This window comes from Equus quagga, chromosome 2, assembly GCF_021613505.1.
Source record: "Equus quagga isolate Etosha38 chromosome 2, UCLA_HA_Equagga_1.0, whole genome shotgun sequence".
NCBI lineage: Eukaryota > Metazoa > Chordata > Mammalia > Perissodactyla > Equidae > Equus > Equus quagga.
Window position 1 is genome coordinate 93606028 of NC_060268.1, and position 22684 is coordinate 93628711.

The 22684-nt window shown below is 40.6% G+C and overlaps 1 protein-coding gene across 3 annotated transcripts in view; it reads left to right on the plus strand.

Annotated features, from left to right (window-relative positions):
- The window catches only part of PDE8A (phosphodiesterase 8A), a 136414-nt gene that overhangs the window by 60603 nt on the left and 53127 nt on the right, over positions 1 to 22684 (plus strand). For 2 of the 3 annotated variants that reach the window (XM_046652794.1, XM_046652793.1), the window contains exons 2-5: positions 10712 to 10768; positions 12231 to 12421; positions 19856 to 19912; positions 20744 to 20798. In XM_046652794.1, coding sequence (XP_046508750.1) covers positions 10712 to 10768; positions 12231 to 12421; positions 19856 to 19912; positions 20744 to 20798 — 360 coding nt within the window. Of the gene's footprint in view, positions 1 to 10711; positions 10769 to 12230; positions 12422 to 19855; positions 19913 to 20743; positions 20799 to 22270; positions 22372 to 22684 lie in introns of those variants that run through there. The other variant, XM_046652795.1, reaches the window with a different exon arrangement.

Sequence of the window (22684 nt, forward strand, 5' to 3'; positions counted from 1 at the left end):
CTCCCCTCCGACCCCATCCTGATCCCCTAGCCGTTCTCCTCCCCTCCAACCCCATCCTGATCCCGCATCCTGATCTAAGGCCTTCATCTGCCAGGGCTTCTGCACCCTCTCTGTTGATGTTATTAGTGCTTTTTCTGTGTACTTCCCTCTCTCCCTTGTGGTTTCTCCTCTGAAACCCAAAGTTCTGTTTTCTTTGGGACGTAAGAAAACAATTTCTTCCTTGATTTTTCTGAGCTGGTTCTTCGAAATTAAGAATTGACATAATTAGTACTGAAAAATATTCTAAAAAGAAACTTTAAAGAAACCAGTGTTATTTATAAAAAACAGTGTAGGCCAATTACTGAGATTACTTGGGTAACCCTCCTAAAAGAGGACTAAGAGATAGTTTCAGCAGTAGACCTCACTCAGGCTGTGGATGCAGTAACACAGGAAGGAGGCTGAGATAAGCAGTTTGGCTCTTAGTGGCAGACGTTTCAAATAGCATTCAGTCTGGAAACCCACTTTCTGCCAAAACCTACATGTTTAGCCTCCACGTCAGGTAAAGATTTCTTCGTTGCTCTAGAATGAAACCAGGGGCATTGTGAATGCTTCTGCATCCCCTCCCACTAATGCCGTTGGTATAGTTAGGAGCACAGTGTGCCAGCACCATGCAGAAGGCTGCTTAGCTGGTGCTCCTGGAATCTTCACAGTTACTGTTCTCCAGGTGAGGCTTAGCAAAGTGAAGAGCTTTTCTAAAGTCACACAGTTTTTCAGGGGAGAGGGGTCAGGTTTCAAACACCTCTCTGTACGACCTCAGGAATAGTGGTTGTGGGAACTGTTTGGCTGATTCTAGACAATTCCTTCTATTGTGTGGGTTGTGCTTTGCAGTATAATTCCCTTCAGATATTGCTGAGGTTCATTAGCTGACCCTGTAAAACCTAGGCTAGCATTTGCTGTCAGTGTGCTAGGAGTGGTCAGGTAGGCGGGCAAGCAGCTGTAGGACCTTCTGAACAAGGCTTACTGCTGTGTGAGGGTGCAGTGTGTGACACAAACATGATTGATGAATGTAAATATGTCTGATAGACTCATCCCAGAGAGAGGCAGGAGGCTACTTTGTTCATTTATAGTTAGGAATATTCCTTTTCAGTATCCAGATCATACATGCCTGCTGGATTCAGTTTTTCTCGAGCAGGGAGCTGAATAAATAGCACTGAGTTAACCTCTGGGTCCCCTCCCCGAGTCAGCCTGTAGACCTTCCTTCTGACAGATCGATGCACAGTGATCAGTTTCCTCTCTCTTTTTTTAAGTTTAATTTTATTTATTTTGGTGAGGAAGATTCGTCTTGAGCTGACATCTGTTGCCAGTCCTCCTCCCCATTTTTTTTTTTGTTTGTTTGCTTCAGGAAGATTAGCCCTGAGGGCTAACATCTGTGCCATCTCCCTCTGTTTTGTACATGGGATGCCTCCACAGCATGGCTCACAAACCCGCGAACCTGGGCTGCCAAAACAGAGCGTATGAAACTTGAACCACTCGGCCACAGGCCGGCCCCGTCCTCTTTCTTGAAGGGGTGAAGGGGAGGTAGATTCTGGTCTGGCCTCCATGATGTCATACCTCAGATTTCCACAGTTGGGTTTGAGGATTCTTAAATTTCAGTGATACATTCAAAGAGAAGCTCATGAGTTGGGTCATCCTACAATTGGCTCTTCTCATTTTTTATGGGTCGGTTCTTTCTAGTTTCACCTTCAGAGGCAATTTTCTTTCAGGGTTTCAGGAAAACCTTTGTTTGTCCGCTGTACCAAATACATTAATGTGTTATAAGAACTGGGTCCTATTTTATACAGTTTTTCAAGGTATCATGAGGTTAATGGTTCTTATTAGAGATTACCTTAATCCTCTGAAAGAAATAGCTCTTTGGAAAAATACAGTTTTAAAAATGCCTTAAAGAGCGTGTGTGTGTGTGTGTGTGTGTGTGTGTGTAAAATTAGTTTCACAGCACAAACTTCTTGGAAAATCTTTTCTGTAGATACTTAGAATTTATTGGGCATTTACTCACTCTCAGGCATTCTTTTAAGTCCTTTAAATAGCTCATTTAATGCAGGCACCCATTTTTTGCCCGACACTATGGGTTTGGGAAAAAAGACCTGAAATGACTTCACCCTAGCCTGTGACTCAATTTTGGCGTGCAGATGGGTAACATATAAAAGGCTCCTTGTAAATATTTGCTGTTTAAATTTAATGAGGGGAAAATTAGGAACAGGTGAGGGGAGAAAAAAGTGACTAGGACAGTGAGGATGGATGTATGGAGTGTTTTCCCTATTTTGGGAGAAGGACCAGGGAAAGCAGCTAGGAGCTTTGCCTCAGGGTTGATCTTGGTGCCATCTTGTGGGTGGATATGGAAAGGACCAAGCAGACCCACACCATCTTCTACTCGGATGCCTTGCAAAACTCCGGATGTCCATGCGACAGTGATACAAAACTGTAAGTCAAATATCATAACTCTGGGCTAGGAATCAGTGGATTGGATTGTGTCCTGTCCATCAGCAAGTCCTGATCACTCTGCCTCCAAAACACTCCAGATCCATCCACTTATCTCCATGGTAACTGCTGGGCCAAGCTGCCATCCTCTCTCTCTTGGACTACTACAGAAGCTTCCTTACTGGTCTCCTTGTCTCTGCTCTCACCTTGCCACTGTCCGTTCTCTACAGGTAGCCAAAGGGATCTTTTTTAAAAGTAAGTCAGATCACATCACTTCCTTATAAAATTGTCTAGTGGCTTTTCATGAAGTTTAGAATAAAACCCAAGTTTCTTTGAGAAACTTGGCTTAGAAAGCTCTGCATCTGACAGCTCCTGCCTAGCTCTGACCTCATCTCCTGCCTGTCTTCCCCTTTCCTCAGTGCTCCCTTTGTTTTCACCATAGGTCCTGTGCACCAGTGTTCCCTCTGCTTGCTTCTCCTTCCTTTATTCCTTGTGTGGCTGGCTCCTTCTTGTCATTCAGATCTCGCCTTCCACATTGCCGCCTCAGAGAGGCTTTCCTTGACCCTAATTCAAAATAACAACCCAGTTTATTTCTCCATCACATCTCGCAGTTGTTAAGTAGAGATGTCTGTCTTGTTTCTGTTGAATGCCCAGTGCCTGGGAAACCATTTCACACATAGTGGGTGCTGCAAAGATTTGTTGAATGGATGAATGCTGCTTTCCAGGTTCTTAGTCTTATTTCAGCTACATACAGGGTAGAGTCAGGTGATTTTAGGTCTTTCCCAATGGAGCATGAAAAGACCACGGGAATTAAGCTCCTGTCAACTGAGTCCTGTTTCCACCATTGCCACTTACTAGCTGTTTAACCGTAGTGCTCTGAGCTTCAGTTTCTTCCTTAGTAAAATGGAGTTAATGAGCTTACCTTATTCATAGGGTAAGGACTAAATTGGATTTAAATATGATTGGGGGCAAAGTATTTAGCACATGGTGGGCATCTTCTTTCTCTAGTGAAACATAACACGCTATGTTGTCATTATTTACATTTTTCGCTCCAAGTATTCAAGGACAGGGTTGGGCACTTGTTCTTTGCACTGCCAGTACCTAGCTGTGCACTGCCAGTACCCCTCACTTGGCTTATAACATAGTAGTATGTGGTCCACAAATGTCTAAATTAATTCTGACTCTTCCCACTTAAGAACCAGTGTCTCCTGACTCTTGTCTGGGCCGTGTGCCTTTGACCAAGTTACCTCTCTTTGCCCAGAGAGAGAGAGAGACAAGATGGCCACTGGCTGTACAGGGAAAGCCTGAATGGACAGCAGTGGCCCAGGACAAAATCTGATTTACATCTTTACTGTAGTTCCTAGGTTTGTATACAATTAATGTGAATTGATCCCAGCATAACTTTCTGTTTCTAATAAAGGAGCTGTGGGAAAAAGAGATCGATCACATGATTCTTTTGTGGTCCCTAGTGCTTGGGCTTTTCATGAGATACCTTCCTTTGTTTATGTTCCTTAATGAAGTAAAGTATGTATGAAGATGCTCTGAAAACTGGAAGTGCTGTATTACACACACATGTATCTGTAAGCTGGTATGAATGTGATTTCTGGATAAATGATTGATTCTAAAAGATTAGCTGTTGAGTAAATATTCATTCAAAAATATTCTTTGGATGCCTGCCATGTGCCAGGCACTGATTTGGGTATTGGAAATATAGCAATGAATAGAGCAGATAAGTCCCTTTCTTCATAGAACTTGCGTTCTAGTCGGAGAGAAGACAATAAAGAGATAATGAAGTATGTAGTGTGGCAGATGGTGACTAGGAGCTACAGAGAAAAAAATAAAGTAGGCAAAGGTTAGGAAGGAAGGGTCAGGGGGAGTAGAAATTTTAGACAGGTTGGAATTAGATATGTCTTTCCTCTCCTACCTGTGATCAAGATTCATAACACAGTGACTTTGCCTTCTAGTGTCCCATCTAAATGATGTTGTCAGGCAAACAAAGGAAATCTGATATGTAGTTCATCAAAACTTCTAATAGTAATTTATTTCATGTTTCTCTCAGCTATATTTATAAAAAAATTACTTTAAAATACTAAAATACAAATAGACATCATACTTATCTGATATCCTAATTTTGCAATCTTTATTTAAACTATAGATCTTTTTTTTTCAGAGTATTGTTTTCTCTTTCTTTTTTAATTGAGGTCACATTGGTTTGTAACATTATATAAATTTTAGGTGTACATCATTATATTTTGACTTCTGTATAGACTGCATTGTGTCACCACCAAAAATCTAGTTGCCATCCATCACTACACATGTGCTCCTTCACCCCTTTTGTCCTCCCCCCACCCTCTTCCCCTCTGGTTCTCCATATCTATATGTTTATCTTCCACAGATGAGCGAAGTCATACGATAATTTCCTTTCTGCATCTGACTTATTTCACTTAACATAATACTCTCAGGGACCATCTGTGTTGTTTCAAATGGCAAGGTTTGGTCTTTTTACGGCTGAGTAGTATTCCGTTGTACATATATACCACATCTTTGTCCTTTCATCTGTTGATGGGCACATGGGTTGCTTCCAAGTCTTGGCTATTGTGAATAATGCTGCAGTGAACATAGGGGTGCATATATCTTTTCTAATTGATGTTTGCATGTTCTTTGGATAAATACCTAGAAGTGGAATAGCTGGATCATATGGTAGTTTTATTTTTAATTTTTTGAGAAATCTTCATACTGTTTTCCATAGTGGTGCACCAGTTTGCATTCCTGCTAGCAGTGTATGGTGGTTCACTTTTCTCCACATCTTCTCCAACACTTATTTCTTATCTTTTTAATAATAGCCGTTCTAACAAGTATGAGGTGATAACCTCATTGTAGCTTTGATTTGAATTTCCCTAATAATTAGTGACGTAAGCATCTTTTCATGTGCCTGTTGGCCATCTGTATATCTTCTTTGGAAAAATGTCTCTTCATATCCTTTGCCCATTTTTTGATTGGCTTGTTCATTTTTGTTGTTGTTGAGTTGTATGAGTTCTTTATATATTTTGGAAATTAACCCCTTATCAGATATATTATTTGAAAATATTTTCTCCCAGTTGGTGGGTTGTCTTTTTATTTTGTTGATGGTTTCCTTTGCAGTGCAAAAGCTTTTTCATTTGATGTAGTCCCATTTGTTTATTTTTTCTTTTGTTTCCCTTGCCCCAGGAGACATGGCATTCAGAAAGAAACTGCGAAGACCGATGTCAAAGTTACTGCCTAAGTTTTCTTCCAGGAGTTTTATGGTTTCAGGTCTTACATTCAAATTTTTAATCCATTTTGAGTTAATTTTTGTGTATAAGATAATGTTTACTTTCATTCTTTTGTATGTGGCTGTCCAGTTTTCCCAGTACCATATATTGAAGAGATTTTTCCTTACTCCTTTGTGTATTCTTGGCTCCTTTGTCAAAAATTAGCTGTCTATAGATGGCTGGGTTTATTTCTGGGCTCTCAATCCTGTTCCATTGATCTGTCTTTTTTTGTGTCAGTACTATGTTATTGAGAGTTTTTGTTCATAAATGGATAGTGAATCTTGTTAAATGCTTTCTCTGCATCTATTGAGATGATCATGTGATTTGTATTCTTCATTTCTTTAATGTGGTGTATCACACTGATTGATTTGCAGATTTTGAACCATCCCTGCATCCCTGGAATAAATCCCACTTGATCGTGGTGTATGATCCTTTTAATGTATGTTGTGTTGGATTTGCAAATATTTTTTTGAGGATTTTTGCATCTATGTTTATCAATGATATTGGCCTGTAGTTTTACTTTTTTGTGTTATCCTTGTCTGGTTTTGGTATGAGGGTAATGTTGACCTCATAAAATGAGTTAGAAAGCATCCTATCCTCTTCCAATTTTTGGAAGAGTTTGAGAAGAATAGACATTAAATTTTTTTTAATGTTTGGTAGAAGCCACCAGGTCCTCGACCTTTGTTTTCGGGAGATTTTTGATTACTGTTTCAATCTCTTTACTAGTGATTAGTCTATTCAGATTTTCTGTTTCTTCTTAATTCAGTTTTGGGAGGTTATAGGTTTCTAAGAATTTATCCACTTCTTCTAGATTATCTAATTTGTTGGCATATAGCTTTTCATATATTGTCTTATAATACTTTGTATTTCTGTGATGTCCGTTGTAATTTCTCCTGTTTCATTTCCGATTTTATTTATTTGAGCCTTCTCTCTCTTTTTTTCTTAATGAGTCTAGCCTGAGGGTTTGTCAAATTTTTTTATCTTTTCAAAGAACTAACTTTTAGTTTTATTGATCTTTTCTTTTGTCGTTTTAGTCTCTGTCATTCATTTCTGCTCTGATTTTTATTATTTCCTTCCTTTTATTGACTTTGAGCTTTGTTCTTTTTTTTCTAGTTATTTTAGGTGTAGTGTTACATTGTTTATTTGAGGTTTTTCTTGTTTCTTGAGGTAGGCCTGTAAATTTGTTTGTTAGTACTGCTTTTTCTGCTTCCCACAGGTTTTAGTATGTTGTGTTTTCATTTTTCTCCAGGTATTTTTGATTTCTAGTTTGATTTCTTTATTGATCTGGTAGTTGTTCAGTAACATGTTGTTTAGTCTCCACATGTTTGTGACTTTTCCAACTTTCTTCTTGTAGGTGATTTCTAGTTTCATGCCATTGTGGTCGTAAAAGATGCTTGGTATGATTTCAGTCTTCTTAAATTAATTGAAACTTGTTTTGTTTCCCAACTTATGGTCTGTCTTTGAGAATGTCCCATGTGTACCTGAGAAGATGTGTATTCCACTGCTTTTGGATAGAACATTCTATGTATGTCTGTAAAGTTTATCTGGTGCAGTATTTCATTCAAGGCCAGTGTTTCTTTGTTGACTCTCTGTCTGGATGATCTATCCATTGATGTAAGTGGGGTAATTAAAGTCACCTACTATTATTGTGATTCTGTCAGTTTCTCCCTTACTCTCAATACTTCAGTACTCCTACCTTAGGTATATGTATATTAGTAAATGTTACATCTTGGTGGATTTCTCCCTTTGTCATTATAGAATATCCATCTTTGTCTCTTGTTATCTTTTTTTGGCTTGAAGTCTGTTTTGTTGGATATAAGTATGGCTACACCTGCTTCCTCTTGGTTGCCATTTGCTTGGAGCATCATCTTCCATCCCTTCACTCTGAGCCTGTGTTTGTCTTTACAGCTGAGATGGGTCTCCTGGAGGCAGCATATTGTTGGATCTTGTCTTTTTAATCCATCCAGCCACTCTGTCTTTTGATTGGTGAATTTAATTCATTTACATTTAGCATGATTATTGATACATGAGGGTTTGCTACTGCCATTTTATCTTTTGTTTTCTGATTGCTCTATATCTCCATTGTTTCTTTTTCCTTGTGTTTCTGTCTGCCATTTCAGTTTGGTGGTTTTCTGTGATGTGTTTCTCAGTTTCCTCTTTTTTTATGTTTTGTGGCTCTGCTCTGAATTTTTGTTTTGTGGTTACCATGAGGTTTGTATAAAAGGTCTCATGGATGAGATAGTCCTTTTTCTGCTGAGAGCATCTGATCTCTATTTGCCTATGCAAGTTCCATCCTTTTCCTCTTCCCATTCTATGTTTTTGTTGTCACAAATTATCCCTTTTTGTATGTGAATTTGTTACCAAATTGAACTGGTTATGATTATTTTTAGTGCTTTCTTTCTCTTTGGCCTTTATGTTATATTGAAGTGTTTACTAACCTATTCTGATACAGAGTTGCAATTTTCTGATTCTAGCTGTCTATTTATCACCTTGCTTAAACAATAAATCTTAATAAATACATAAATATATAAAAATCCAAAAGCTTAAGCTCAGCAGCTTGTGTAATTACTGGTATTAGCTTGTGAACATACTTTTGTTTCTATATTACCTAAAAATATCAGTTGCTTTTGGAGCTGAAAGATTAAATCAGAGCTATGTTATTAAAATTGGTTTGAAAATGACTGCTACCTTCTAAATATTGATGTGAAAATAGGTTATTCTTAGTAGGGCTGTGGCCTTGAAGCATTAGGGCGGTTTGATTCTGATTTCAATACACAAAGAAAGGACAAATATGAGAATTCCTGTAGTTCTGATCCCCTTATCCAGAGCAGTTGGGAAGTTGTTTACTCTCTGAGGGCCCACTGCTGGCGCCTGCTCAGTGAGTAATGTCATCAGATTTCCTGGTGGTGGTTATTTAGGGGGGCAGTGGTAAGTAGTTGTCCAGCTCCACTGGGATACGGCTCAACAGAGGTCCTGAGAGCCGGATATACCCAGTAGACAGGATGTAAGTTTAAAATGCAATCCACTTAAGTAAATAAGGTAATAGAATTGCTGGAACATTAATGTTTTAAAATGATATTGCTAAAATTATACTGAGGCAAAATTCATAATCTTTAAAAGATTAATCTATAGTTTCTTTTACCTCTTTAAAATTAATGCAGTGGTCAGTTATTTTTATAAGTTGAGATCATAAAGTTATACTGTCCTTTGTCTGTAAAAGTTATTTCCCCCACTGTTGGTGTAGACCGTGTGTTCAGAGTTGTTTTCACAGGAGGGAGTGAGGCTTTTTCCCTGAGTTATCCATACTTTTATCTTGTCCCTCAGTTTGTGACCAACCCTGTGTATACATATATATGTGTTTTCTTAAATCATGCTAGTCATTAACTAGTTACTAATTTTAAGTTATTAATTATTGTCTTTAACTTTGTTTTTCTCATCCTGGATTCCTGAAGTTTGTACTGTTGACTTTCTCAAACTTAGCAATTTGAAAGCTTAGTATATTTACTTAATTCTTGTTTCATAACAAAAAGATTTAAGACTTTGAATTTTGCCTCTGCGTAAAATTTAGCAGTGTCCTGTAAGTTTTATTACATGATATTCTCACTTTTATTATTTTACAAGTAATCTGTAAGCATAGTTTGTATTTCCCTCTCTGATACAGCAGTTGCCTGAATTATTATTTTAAAATTTTCCAGGGAGGGTGTATTTGTTGCTGTTTTTGTTTATATTTTTAATTTCTAGTTTGATTGCATTATGGTTGAAAAATGTACAAGTTTTACTTTTAGGAATATGTTTTGAGAGGTTTTCTTTGTGACCTAGTATATCAAATGATTTTAAACTATTTATAAATATTTTCTTTCTCCCCTTTCAAATGTTATTTTTTATCTACCTGATCCTTCATAGCAAATCTCATGAGTATCCTCTATCAGAGGCTGTATGCCCCATTTGTGTAGAGAACCCACATGCTCTCTAACCACTTTATCTTGGGCAGTAGTAACATCCCTCCTGTTGTGGTTTTTCTGCTTTCTCTTTTGAAACCCAGTGCCAGGGTTCATCACTTGGGGCTGAATTTCAGCCCCACGTTCTCCCTTCCTTGCGCTCCTTTTGCACAGTGCACAGACTGCCCAAACCTTCAAGTCGTCCTGGGTTTGCAGCACAAGTTATAGAGCTAAATAGTCCTGGGCTGAAATCCCAGCTGCCACTTGCTGGTTGTATGACCTTAAACAAGGTACTTGGAACCTCAGTTTTCTCAGTGTAAATTCTCACCATGTTGCTGTGAAGACTGAGCGAGATGACACATGTTCAGCCCTTAGCACAGTGTGCCATATATGCTAAGCCCTCCACTAGCGCTATGATTATTATTACTTGTTGGGGTTTGCTTATGACATTGTATTTATCTTTGTGTATTTTAGTGTTAAATTCTCAATAGATAAGCATTTATTGATAAGCACTAGCTCCTCTGTAAAATGAACAGCATCAACTGTTTCTCAATGAGATTTCCTTGGCTTTGACATCCCATGCTTCTTACTGCTGGATTTCATTATTTGTGTGCCATTTTAGATGTAAGATTTCACAGTTCATCAGGGGAAAGATGGAGGCAGGCATGGAAGAAACCGATGTTCATTCAATGTCTAATCTTTGGGGGCTCTATATGTTATAATCTCATTTGATCTTTGTAACAAATGAGAAATTGAGGCTGAGGGAGGTCGAACGATTCACTTCAAGTCACGCACAGTTAGGGAAAGAAAAGCTGGGGTCAGACTCATTTTAATTCTTCCTGCCTGCTCTCTGCCTGTCCTGGGGTTTATAAGGAGATCTGGGATTCCTCTGTCTGATAACTGTTTATTTTATGTAATTTTTCTCTCGAGTAGAAATTTCACTTTTGTCTCGGGCACTGTTTAGAGAGAGATTTTAAGCAAGCATATCTCCTCCCTGCCCCCATTTTTAAGCAAATCTTTTTCTTACAGGTAGCAGTAGCTGATGTGCAATTTGGCCCCATGAGATTTCATCCACATCAACTCCAGGTAATACTAGACCATGCTGTAATTTTCACATGTTGATTTTCTTGAAAAAGGGGGAGGGAGAGGGCCTAAAGTTATACATTAAAAATAGCCTTCTATTTTAGATAATAGTATTAGATCAATGTTAAATTTCCTGAACTTGATAACAGTATTATAGTTATATAAGAAAATGTACTTTTCTTAGAAATACACGTTGAGATATTTAGAGATGAAGAAATGTCTGTAACCTACTTTGAAAAGAATGTGTGTTAGTGTGTGTGTGTGGAGACAGAAAAAGCAGAGGTGGCAAAATGTTAACAGTTGATGAAACTAGAAGACGGGTGGATATACTAGTGTTCAGTGTCACTCACAAGTTTTTTGTACGTTTGATATTTCCAATATGAAAGAATAAAAGCATAGTCTTTTCTCTGTTGCTGAATCAGCTCTATCAGAGAGAAGATATCTATAAATTGTCTAATCCAAAATATTAGACAAAATAACCAATTGAAATTTAACTCCCAAGTTGTTTGATGCTTCCTGCACACAAACCCACATTAACTATTACATTTTAAAAAAATACAAAAAGGACTGACAGAAGTGTGTTGTCTGTTTGTTCTTTGCGTTTGTGGTGTTTGTGCACTTGGGTAAAAGCAGAGGAACTAAGCGTTGGGGAACAGGGTTTCTCCAGCTTTGTAGTCTCTTTATCCCAGGCTGCCACTCCTGCGTTACCACTGTTGCCTCCATTAGTCACTGTGGGTCTGAGGGGATGGAGCAGGGTGCTTCTGAACCAGATTTGGTTGGGGCCCCTGGCCACACAGGGGAGAGGCGGCTGATCCAGGCCTCAGCTGATCCAGGCCAGGCATCGAGACAGCCAGCCAGCAGCCTGGGCAGAGGCACAGACGTTGCCTCTTGCACCCACCTGGTGCTATTCCATGTCACTTAACTGGCAGGTTTTGAAGTGTAACACTTTGGCCTACTTTAAATCTCCTCTCTTAGAATCAAAGTAATTTTTTTTATCTTGGAGGAATTACCTAAAATCTGAATCAAAACATTTAAATACATTATTTAAAGTATTAACTATTCTAGGAGTTTGACTGAAATATTAGCATTTGCCATCTAAGGACTTATGTAGTTAACTTAACTGTTAACTAAAATAAATATTTGTGTCATTTAATTGATTTATTTTCAAGATAAAATGCTTAATCAAGCCTTTGTTGAATCATGTCATTGGGCTTATGAACAAAAGAAATAGTCTGTGATCCCTGCACTTGGACTTCCAGACTAAGAGCAGGTAGAATACACTGATTTTAGGGAGCTGAGTCCCTGAGTTATGTGTAGGGGAGGATTTATGTCGACAGATTGTTATGTTCACATCTGTATACTTGCCTGGAAAATGCGTGGGAGTTTTCTGTGCCTTGTTAAAAAATGACAATGCTAACAACATCTTTTGTTTTTTAAAGAAAATGTTTATACTTTTTTGATTCAGGTACTTTTAGTGTTTACCAAAGAAGATAACCAGTGTAATGGATTCTGTAGAGCGTGTGAAAAAGCAGGGTTTAAGTGTACAGTTACCAAGGAGGCTCAGGCTGTCCTTGCCTGTTTCCTGGACAAACAGCATGACATCATCATCATAGACCACAGAAACCCCCGACAGCTGGATGCAGAGGCGCTGTGCAGGTAAGCCTGAGACCCAGGCTTCAATTGTCCCGCTGGTATTTGTGACAGTAAATGCAGCCCAGAAATACCTTAAGTCAAATTCAGTGTCTTGAAAGTTGCATTCCATGCATGTGAAATAAGCAAGACATTAGAACATCATTATTTCTAGGACTTATCTTTATTTCTTTTGCTTTATTTTGCTTTGCTTAAAATGGTAAGAAAATATGAATGAGAACTATTAAGGGTTAAGATGAAACCCAATACATAATTACCCACAACTATCACCTGTATATTACAACAAGAGTTATTATTATAATTCTCCAGATTTTTTAAAGTTATAAAAAATTTTAAAATTGTTTTCTATTATTAGGTGAATGTGCCTCTATCAATATCATGAGAGAATGCTGGGTAGCAGACTTAAATCTAAGAAAAGTGCTTTCTAAAGAAAATTACTTGCTGCTGATGGAAACAAGGCAAAGTGAAATATCCATTTTATTTAATAGGAAACTTTATTTTGGGGAAGACACCGTAATTTTAGTAAAATATAAAATTTTATAATGTATTTATTTTAAGGACATTTAAAATCACTTTTTGGAGAGAGAAAAGATTTAAAGCAAATATAGCAGGGCTTAAAAACTGAGATGACAAGAAAATGTCATCCTGTCAAAAGGTCGTTTGCAGGTACGTGGTGATTTCCATGCACTTGTTTCCTCGGTGGTGAGAGCTCCCCTCTCGGGCTGTCAGACTCCGACTCTCAGGCAGTCAGGCTCGGTGGGTTTCCCCTGGGTGTGGTCCGCCCCCAGTGGAGCTTCCCTCTGGCCTTCATCTGGCGCCTGCTCTGCTGCCTGTGCTCCCCTCCTGTTTCTGTCTGGTTGACTTCAGTAAGCCATTGTCACTGTAGCCCAGATTTGTTGACGTGTTATCTGGCCAGCCACCTGGCCACATCCATGAGGGATTGCAGCCCAAGTAATGTGGAGAGAGCTCTGGCCCAGGCAGAGGGAGGCCTGGGTCCTCCACTTGGCTCTTTCCCTGAGCGGCTGCTTGCCTTTGAGTAACTGTCGACCTTCTCTAAGGACGTGTTTTCTCAGCTGTAAATTTGGAACACTTGGTTTCCAAGATCCTTTCTCACTCTGACATTTGATGGCTGTCACTCAGAGGACGGGAAGAAAATACCTAAGTTACATGGTGCTTGGTAATCTTGGGAGATTGCTGCAAGGCGGAAGTATCTAAGGAGGGCCATTGAGCACAAGCAGAGAGGATGAGGAGGGGAGGAACACTTGGCCTCTTTCCCAGTCTTGTCCAGGCCCATGCCTAGCCAGAGGTGCGTGCTGGACAGTGGAAATTCGTACTCATAAAGATGACTCTTCTAGGGTCCTATGTTATAAAAGCAAGGTTAAGTTGTAGTTATGCTCGACTTTTTTTTCTTGTGGTAAAATATACATACCGTACAATTATGCTCCACATTTTAAGGAAGGAAAATGTACTATTGTCACACGTTTTGGGAATATTCTAAACAAACAGGGGTAATATATTCAGCAAATTCATTTTTACTGATATGTAAATAGAAATTTATATAATGTTAGAGAACGTGAACTGGGTCGTTTAAAATGTGGTTTTAGGGAAGCACGGACTGTCATGTGTACATGTCCTCTACAAGTCCCCACCACCTTCCATCCAGCCTCTGCCGGGGGGTTAGGGTTTCCCAAGGGAAAGCTCTGAGTTTCAGAAGTTCGTCTTCATATTGAGCCCAACTTTGTCCAGATTTAGCCCACAGCGTCACTAGAACAGGTCTAATCCCCTTGCCCAGATCTCCAGCATTCCAGGGTATGAACTGTCGTTTCTGGATGGAGCACACCCTCACCACTGTCAGCGGCTCCTCACAGGCTAGTTTCATATTCCAGCCCCATTAAGGGTGCTTCCTCTGAGTGCCCTCTTCCAGTCGATGGCTCTTGCGAACATGGCTCCAGCACTGATAGGCTCACACCCAGTGAAGAGTGACCAGAACAGTCACCTCCCCTGTGCTAGCAGAGAGCAGACTTCTACAGATGCAGCCCCCAGTCACATTCCTTTCCCGATGGCTGTGTCACAGCTCTGGCCAAGAATCTCAAGTCTTCCTCACTAGCTCTGTTTTTGTTGGCTGAGGATTTTGGCAGTGTGGTGATCCTTGTGCTGTTTGTAGTGAGTTTTCTAGAGGCAAGAGTGGGCCCTGATTTATTTTTGTAAGTCGGTTTCATCTTGATTCTGGCCTTTACCTGATTTATCTCCCTTAAGATCATCCCTTTAAGGATGCTTGCCCACTACGACTGTTCCTTCAAGGACTCTTCCCAGGCTCTCACCCCTGACCCTGCTCGCCCTCTCTCTCTGCAGCTACACAGCTCTTAGACCTTAGCCCTGGCAGAGCTCTGTCCTTCCCTTCGTCCTCCTTTTGGGATACCTAATCAACACCACCTGTGAAGGGTTTTCCTCAGTTGCTGACTTGTCTAAAAGACTAGCATTCACTTGTAACTCTCTGCTGGGGACATTTGGAACTCCTTACGCTCCTTATCAGATGCCTTACTGAAGGCCAAATATTCTGTGTCTGTGAAGTTTCTCAATCCACCAGTTAAGGAACCCTACTTTGCAAGTCTTCTCAGTTTGGGGACATATTTGGTGCTAGAGGTACTACATAGGTGAATAAGATGTGGTTCTTGTCTCTGAGGAGCTGATGCTCTAGCTGGCAGGGCACGCAAGTGATTTCAGTACAGTAGGCACATAAATGCCCACAGAGGTGTGCACAGAGGGCTGTGAGTGCCTGTGTCAAGGAGGATATTTGGATTGAGTCCTGAAGGTTGAGGAGGAGTTCTGAAAGGAAGGAAGGGGGAGAAAACGTTCCAGGTAGAAGGAGCTAGCAGGGTGTGCAGGGCTGCTCTGCACGGTGTTTCACGGCTGCTGGGTCAGGCGGGTGTGGGACGTGGCTCAGAGAGGCTGGAGCGGCAGGCACAGGCCCGATCACGAGGGCCTGTGTGCTGAGCCGCAGCCTTTAGACTTTACCCTGCAGGCAGGTGAGACACTGACATATTCTGTGTAGGAGAGCGTAGAACAGAATGGAAGGTCACTCGGGCCGCCCGCTGGGGAACAGAGTAGAAGACAGAAGGAGCTGAGGCAAGCCTACCAGTTGCAAGGCTGTTCTAGGCCATCTTGTGTGGTGCCTGATATCAGTCCCTTCTCCCATCTTCCTCTCAAAAAATCCATGAAGGTAACAAAAGAGACAAAAACTGACCCCAGCAATTGAAAAACCAAGGATGAGATGATAGATATGTCAGAGGCTGGGAGAACAGAAAAGGGCAGGTGTCCCAGTATACCTCTTGTACTGGGGGGCTAGTAAAGCAGCCTGTTCCTGGAATGTCCTCTGCACACTTCAGTCTCTGATGCTGAATTCCCATCAGCCCTACAGGAAGTGGGGCTTTGCTTCACGCCCCCTGTGTCCTGCTGAGCCTGAGGTGCTGGTGCTGCACTGACTTGAGAAACAGATGATTCAGCCCCAGCTAAGCACCAGCACTTCTGTGAGCGGCCCAGAGGCCTGCCTCCACCCCCAGCTGTCCCTGCTCTCCTTCATGCTTTACTTTCTGCATCCGCTAGGAAACCCAAGGCAGGGAGCAGAGGGAGATGGACAGAGACATGGTTTTTGCTACGTGTTGTAAGAAGAGACAGGCGTAAGGAGCCTGGGAACAATCCTTCACCTATTGCAATTTCAAAACAGCAAACTGCATCAATTCTGAGGTTTAGTTTGAGAAGGGGAGAGAGTGGGCCAGGAGTCCACTCTGTGCAGCAGGCCCATGCATGCCTGCTGGCAGCGCTCTCTCAGCATGAACTGCACTTGTTGACCTGATTGGCCAGCCAAGACCTAAGAGGAGGATGGCTGCTAATGCCAAGGGTCTAGCCAAGGGGAACCAGGGAGACTCCTCTGACCCTGTCTGCTGCAGACTCTCAGCCTGGGTTGATGTCACTCCCATTCAAGGATGAATGAACAGGATAAAGAAGGTGGCCTGTAAAAAGCTGCCAGATATGGAAGGGGAAAGAGTAGCCTTAAAGACTAAGAGAATTATTTTCTACAAGAAACTGAAGAACCTTTTAAGAGACATATGCTTAGTGTACTCAGAAGAAATATTCCTTTGTGTAACAGGAGCAGGGCTCTGTAATGAAAGGGAAGATTTGATAAAGGGAGATGGAGGAAATAAAGCTCTGTGTGGAAACCCAAAATGCATTAACAGAATTTAAATCTGTGTTGAATGCAGAAGCAAGATTGAACTCAGAGTGTCGATGCTTTCATACAGTCTCTGGATTCACCTTGGTCTGCAGATCCTTTTTACCGCTGTAAATTCCATTCTTTAAATCTGAAACTCATTCCATATGGCAGAAGGAAAAGTGGCAAAGTATAAGTAATGGAGTTGTGCTTTTGTAAAATTTAACTCTTTGAAGGGCTTTGTTATGTTATTCTTATAGTAAGCTTCCATCATGTGGCTTTTTTTCCAGTTTTGTGTCAAGACTATCATCAGAATTATTTGTAGTTGCCTAGTATGTCCTAAGACTGGTAGTTGTCCCCAGTACTCATTTCCTAATAATGGAATTTCTAGTGTTTACCTGGGCATATGGCCACCTAGAAAATAAGTTGCTTTCCCTAGTTTTTTTTTGCAGCTGGCCAATGGAAATGTCTTGTGCATCTTCTGGAAAGTAACCGTGAAGGGAGAGAGCATGCCCTTCTTCCTGCTCTCTGGAATGTGCATTTTATGGCTAGAGCTCAACGTCTATCTTGGACCATGAGGAAGAAACCATGTACAGACGATAATAGAGAAACGTAAGGTGGAGGGAGCCAGGTTCCTGATGCTGCAGAGTCCATTGCAGCCTGGGACTGCCTACCTCTACACATCTTTTATGTGGGAGACAAATCTTGTGTAAGCCCCTATTTGGAGTTTTCTTATGCATAACCAGATCAAATCCTAACCATACTCCAGGTCCTGTGGTTTTGAGAGCCTCCCAGTATGTTTGCGCAGCATTTCAGAATCTCGTGCTGCAGACTCATCCCCCGTCTTTTCTCTCACTTCTTGAAATCTGTCTTCCTAATGTCTGGGTGTACACTTTGATGATGCCAAGTCATTTCTTTCTTAGTTTTCATGAATTCTAAAGTAAACAGTGTTATTTTTTCAACCCAGTTTCCTGACATTTCTATTTCCTACCCAGTTCTTCCTTCTTACAGACCAGAAAAAGTCAAGAATACACCTCTGCCTTTTTATACAGTATTAGACCTCCTTTGCAGGGATCAGCTTATCTCCAGGTAAACATGGTCTTTCCTTCCGCTTTGTTCTTAGCCCAAGGGCCCTCATTCTTGTATCCCAAGTAGCTCATCCAAAACTACTTACTGAGTTCATCTGCGTGGTTGCCCACTTGCTATTACACCACTCACATCTCTGTTTTCCTTCTAAAAAGAGGAGAGCTGGTTTGAGATGGCTGGCTGCATGCTTAAATTTGCCTTTTCTCCCTCTAAATCTTCATGATACGATAGAAATATAAACAGAAGAACAAGTTCAATATCCTAAGAAGTTGTGGAAATACTGTTTGTGAGTCCACGTCTCTCACTCCCTGTTTAAGATTAGCGCTAGGGTGCGTATTAGCCAACAGGTTTGCAAAGTGCACTGGCCTTGTCTGTGTGAGTCTGCCCTACCAGTCACCCTTCCAAGCTTGAACAGCCTTTCCTACGATCCTTCTCCAGGAACGTGAGCTGGGCCATTCTACAGGCGGGAAGGCCAGGGTTGGACAGGGGATTGGCACCTGGTCAGAAGGCTCTTCCAGTAGAGCCGTGCAGTGCCTTTTAGCTCCTTCTGGAGAGGATAGGCAGATGGATACTGGAGGAGTAGGGTGGATGCTGGGAAGAGCAGAAATGTTGAGAGAGAGAAAGGTGTGAGCCAGGTGGCCCATGAGAGAGACTGGCTGGTCTCTGGAGCTGTTTTTCTCTCCCTGAGCAATTTCCCTATCCCAGATCTAGTCTGCATCTATCCTTAGACTCTAAGCCTTTCTCAGCCTGAGTTCCATGAGAAAATTAAGCCCCAGTGCTCTAAGGCAGGGGTGGGCAAAGGGGAACACAGTCATGCCCATTCATTTATGCATTGTCTGTGGCTGCTTTCATGCCACAATGGCAGAATTGAATCGTTGTGACAGAGTCTGTATGGCCCTCAAAGCCTAAAATATTTACTACCTGGCCCTTTACAGAAAAAGTTTGCCAAAACTGAGGCATCTGTTTTCTATGGTGAATTAGCTTCTCTCTTGTGCATCTGGAATGGTGTTATGTTATGTACCATCCTTAGGATAAATGAGAAATAGTCACTCAAATCATTTTCTCTGCTCTGTGATTCAGAGGTCATTCTGTTTCTTGAACTAACAGAACTGAGGTAATGCAGTAAGTCTCGGCTGGTCTCTTTCTCATCCTGGACACATTCTCCAGGAGGCCAGCACACGACCGACTTGGCTGGGGCAGTCCCGGCTATCGTCGTCTCCATTCCCCTCCTTCTGAAGTTACCCTCTAATGTGATTGTCTTCCTTTCAGTCTGGGGGCTGAGTTGTTCCCTCTTCCTGTTATCTGGTTCTTCTTCTTCAGAGAGTCATGCTTTCTTCCCCTGTGTAGGAGGAGTTCACAGCTGTCACATATCACCAGTGGAGCAGTTTCTTTTCCTTCTCTTACTCCCCATGTCACATTTATCTCTGCCCTCTCTGATCCTCTTGGCTGGATTTGCATTCCTGGGAAGCTGCTTCTCCAGAAGGGTTGAACTCACTCTGGGAAGTCTCATACTCCTTGAATAACTTCAGTGAAGCAGTGCCTACTACTTTTCTAGACCAGTCCTCCATTCTTAACCTTTTCTACCAGGCGTTGATTCTCTTCTTGCTGACTGATAAGCGTATCTTGCGTTTCCTGGTTGTGCATTGTTATTGTTTTGCCTGCGTTCTGCCTGGAACTCTTCTTTGTACTGCTGAGAATGGAGTGGAGAGCTGACCCTTGGCTTCTTCATCCCTGCTGTAACGGTAGCCACAGCCTGTGGTAATTACATAAACTCCATTTCCCTTTGGTAGGAAAAGATGGATAACCCCTCATGTAAGCCCAAGGCGGGGAAATTCTCCACCTGAAACAGTTTAAGTTAACAAAGACCAGAACAAGTGGAAAGCACGTTTCAGTTGGCTGTTAGATTCGCACCCTGTAATTGTTAGGTTACCACAGTCCACTGATTAGAAGCTTGTCCCCCAAAGAGAGGAAGATCAAGTAGCCAAGAAGGTGAGTCAAGAAGGTGAGTCCAGAACGTGAAGGGATCTTTTGCTCTCCCTTCTACCTCTCCCTCAACTCTAATTGTTCTACCAGGATTGTTTAAGTGTATTTATTTTTTTAAGAATTGCTTTAAATTTATTTTAAAATTTGGATTTTTTTTCTTAAAGGTCTATCAGATCATCTGAACTCTCAGAAAACACGGTTATCATTGGTGTAGTACGCAGGTGAGCTTTCAATTTTTTTCGATATTGAAATTTAGATATCATTGTAATGCTTGCTCTTAACAGAGGCCCAAATAACAGCTTGCAGGCTGTGACCTTTTTTAGTTTGGCCTTTTCTCCTTTATTCTTTCTTATTTTCTTTCACTTTGCCAGTTGACTTCATGGCAGGAGTTTCAGCTCTCATGCGAGGTTTTGTGATTTTGGATTGCCTTTAACTTTAGAAATAGGCAAACCTCCAGAGAATTCCATTCCTAAGAGTATGACTGTTTTCCAGAAGTATCTTCCTAGGGCCTTGTAACACTAAATATCTATGAAGATTTGAATTGTACATAAATGGGGGAAATCTTATATTTCATCCTTAAATTGGAGGTAAGGAAAGAATAGAAATATGTGAGGAGAAGGGCAGTATTCACATAATTGTTATTTAGCTTATATATTTATATAGATAGAAGAAATGTTTCTTGTTCTTTAAACTTTTTCCTGAGCTTTGGGTGGAGAAGGGTTTTTTGTTTGTTTGTTTGTTTTAATAAACTGGAAGTAGAAGAAAATAGGAAAGAATTTAGTTTATCAAGTAGATATGTGGTTACTCCTGTATTCTACTTTTAGTGTAATCTCCATATTTCAGGTACTAATATATACTTCCAAAAAGCTAAATATGAAACTAAAACAGAAAACTATTTTCAACTTTATACTTTTGGTTTGTATGTTAATCTAATTCATCCAAAAGTACTCATTATATGACAGTCGTAGTATTAGGTAAATTAGTGAAAAGTTAAGGGGATGAGATGTTATTGATAAAAATTGTCTCTAACCATTTACTGTGTTCTTTTGAAGGGTGGATAGAGAAGAATCATCTGTAATGCCCCTCATTGCTGCTGGCTTTACAAGAGTATGTACCCACTTCTTTGTTATGCAAGTGTAATTCAGCATGAGCAATTATTTTACCTCAGTTCAGAGCCAGCAAAAGTTTCGAATTAATTTGAAGAAAAAAAATTGTTGTCCTTTGTGCTGTGTTACAGTTTGGTTTAACTTTATAACCTGGTAATCTAATAATCTACAACACTTCACTTGCTTAGTCTCTCAAAACTATGCCTGCTAGTCATCTAAACGTAATAAAATCTTGTTTAATGGCATACTTATTAAAATTTATACCATAGGATATGTTATTATAATGTTAACATATATGCATGTGGCTTTAAGCCAGTTTGAGGATTCTGGAAATCAAGCAGCTCAGACAGGGCTCCCTTTCTCTCCACCCCCAGCTCTAACCTATTGGATTCTCCTAAGCCAAAAGGCTTCTCTTAAGGCTTCAGTCAGCTGGTTGCCAGTGAGCCTTGGGAATCATGCTGGAGAGAAGTTATATAAGGCTGACCCTTGGGCAGATTTGTACCCAAATTTATATCAATGAGGTAGTCAAGAAACCTCAGCCATGAATTTAGTTTAAAGTGGATCTAGATGGTGGTACGCCTAGGTACCTGGCAGAAGCAAATACAAATTCTCTCCGGAGGAAGACACCTTCATCTTTGGCCTCGGAGAATCTCTGTAAATAACTGTTCAAGGGCAGCAGGCAGTACTCAGTCAAAGCTGACCAATCTGTAAGGAGACAAGGCATTGGAAGTGAGAAGTAGTAGAGGGAAAAAGATAGCAGAGACAGACCCTCACACTCCTCAGATATTAGAATGATCAGACATGAAATATAAAGCAGTTATGCTTATTATATGTAAAGAAATAAAAGAAAAGCTTGGAAATACTGGCAAGAAATAGGAAACTATAAAAGTGACATAGCAAATTTTAAGCAGAACATAATTGAATTTTGAGAAATGCACATAATAACTGAAAACTTTAAATCTTAGTAGGTCAGAAGAAATTCAGCATGTAGCACAGAGATATAATAAAATAAGAGAGCTTAAGAAATGTGGAGGATAGAGTGTATAGGTTTAGCATACATAACTGGAGTTCCAGAGGACAGGAGAGAGAATGGGGCAGAGGTAATATTTAAAGAGAATTTTCCAGAACTGATGAAAGACTGTAGTCCACAGATTGAAAAATTCCTATAAATCCAAAATAGAGTCAATAAAAAGAGGATGCATCATAGTGAAAAAACAAACAAAACAGGGAGAGAGAAATCTTAAAATCAGCTAAAAAAAAGGTTACGTTCAAAAGAATGACACACTAACAGCTAGCCCCTCAGCAGCAGAAGTGGGAAATAGGAAACTGGAATACTATTTTAAGTGTGATAAGAGAGAATAACTGCCAACCAGAACGTTATACCTTCATAAATATCTTTCGAAAATGAGGGTGAAATAAAGACTTTCAGAAATATGAAAACTGAGAGAGTTTGTAACTAGCAGATCCCCACAGGGAGATTCTAGAGGATGTACTGCAAGCAGAAGGAAGGTGAATCCCAAGTGGAAGGCCTGAAATGCAAGAAGGATGAAGAGCAAGAAAATGGTGGATATGGGGTAAATATAAACACATATTTACTATATAAAACGATAATAACAATGTCCAGTCCAATTATAGATGATAGCCAGGGAAGGACGATGACCCGAGGATCACATACCTGGCCGAGTAACTGTTCACCTTTCAGGGCAAAAGAGATACTCCTTTTGGGGATGTACATAAAATTCAAAGATATTCCCCCAAGAGCCCTGTCTGAGGAAAATGATTGAGAAAGGACCCCAACCATACATCAAATGAACTAGAACAGAAACTAAGATGAAGGAGGATGGTGTGGAGAGGAACAGTGGCGAGCAGCGAGACCTGGGTGCACAT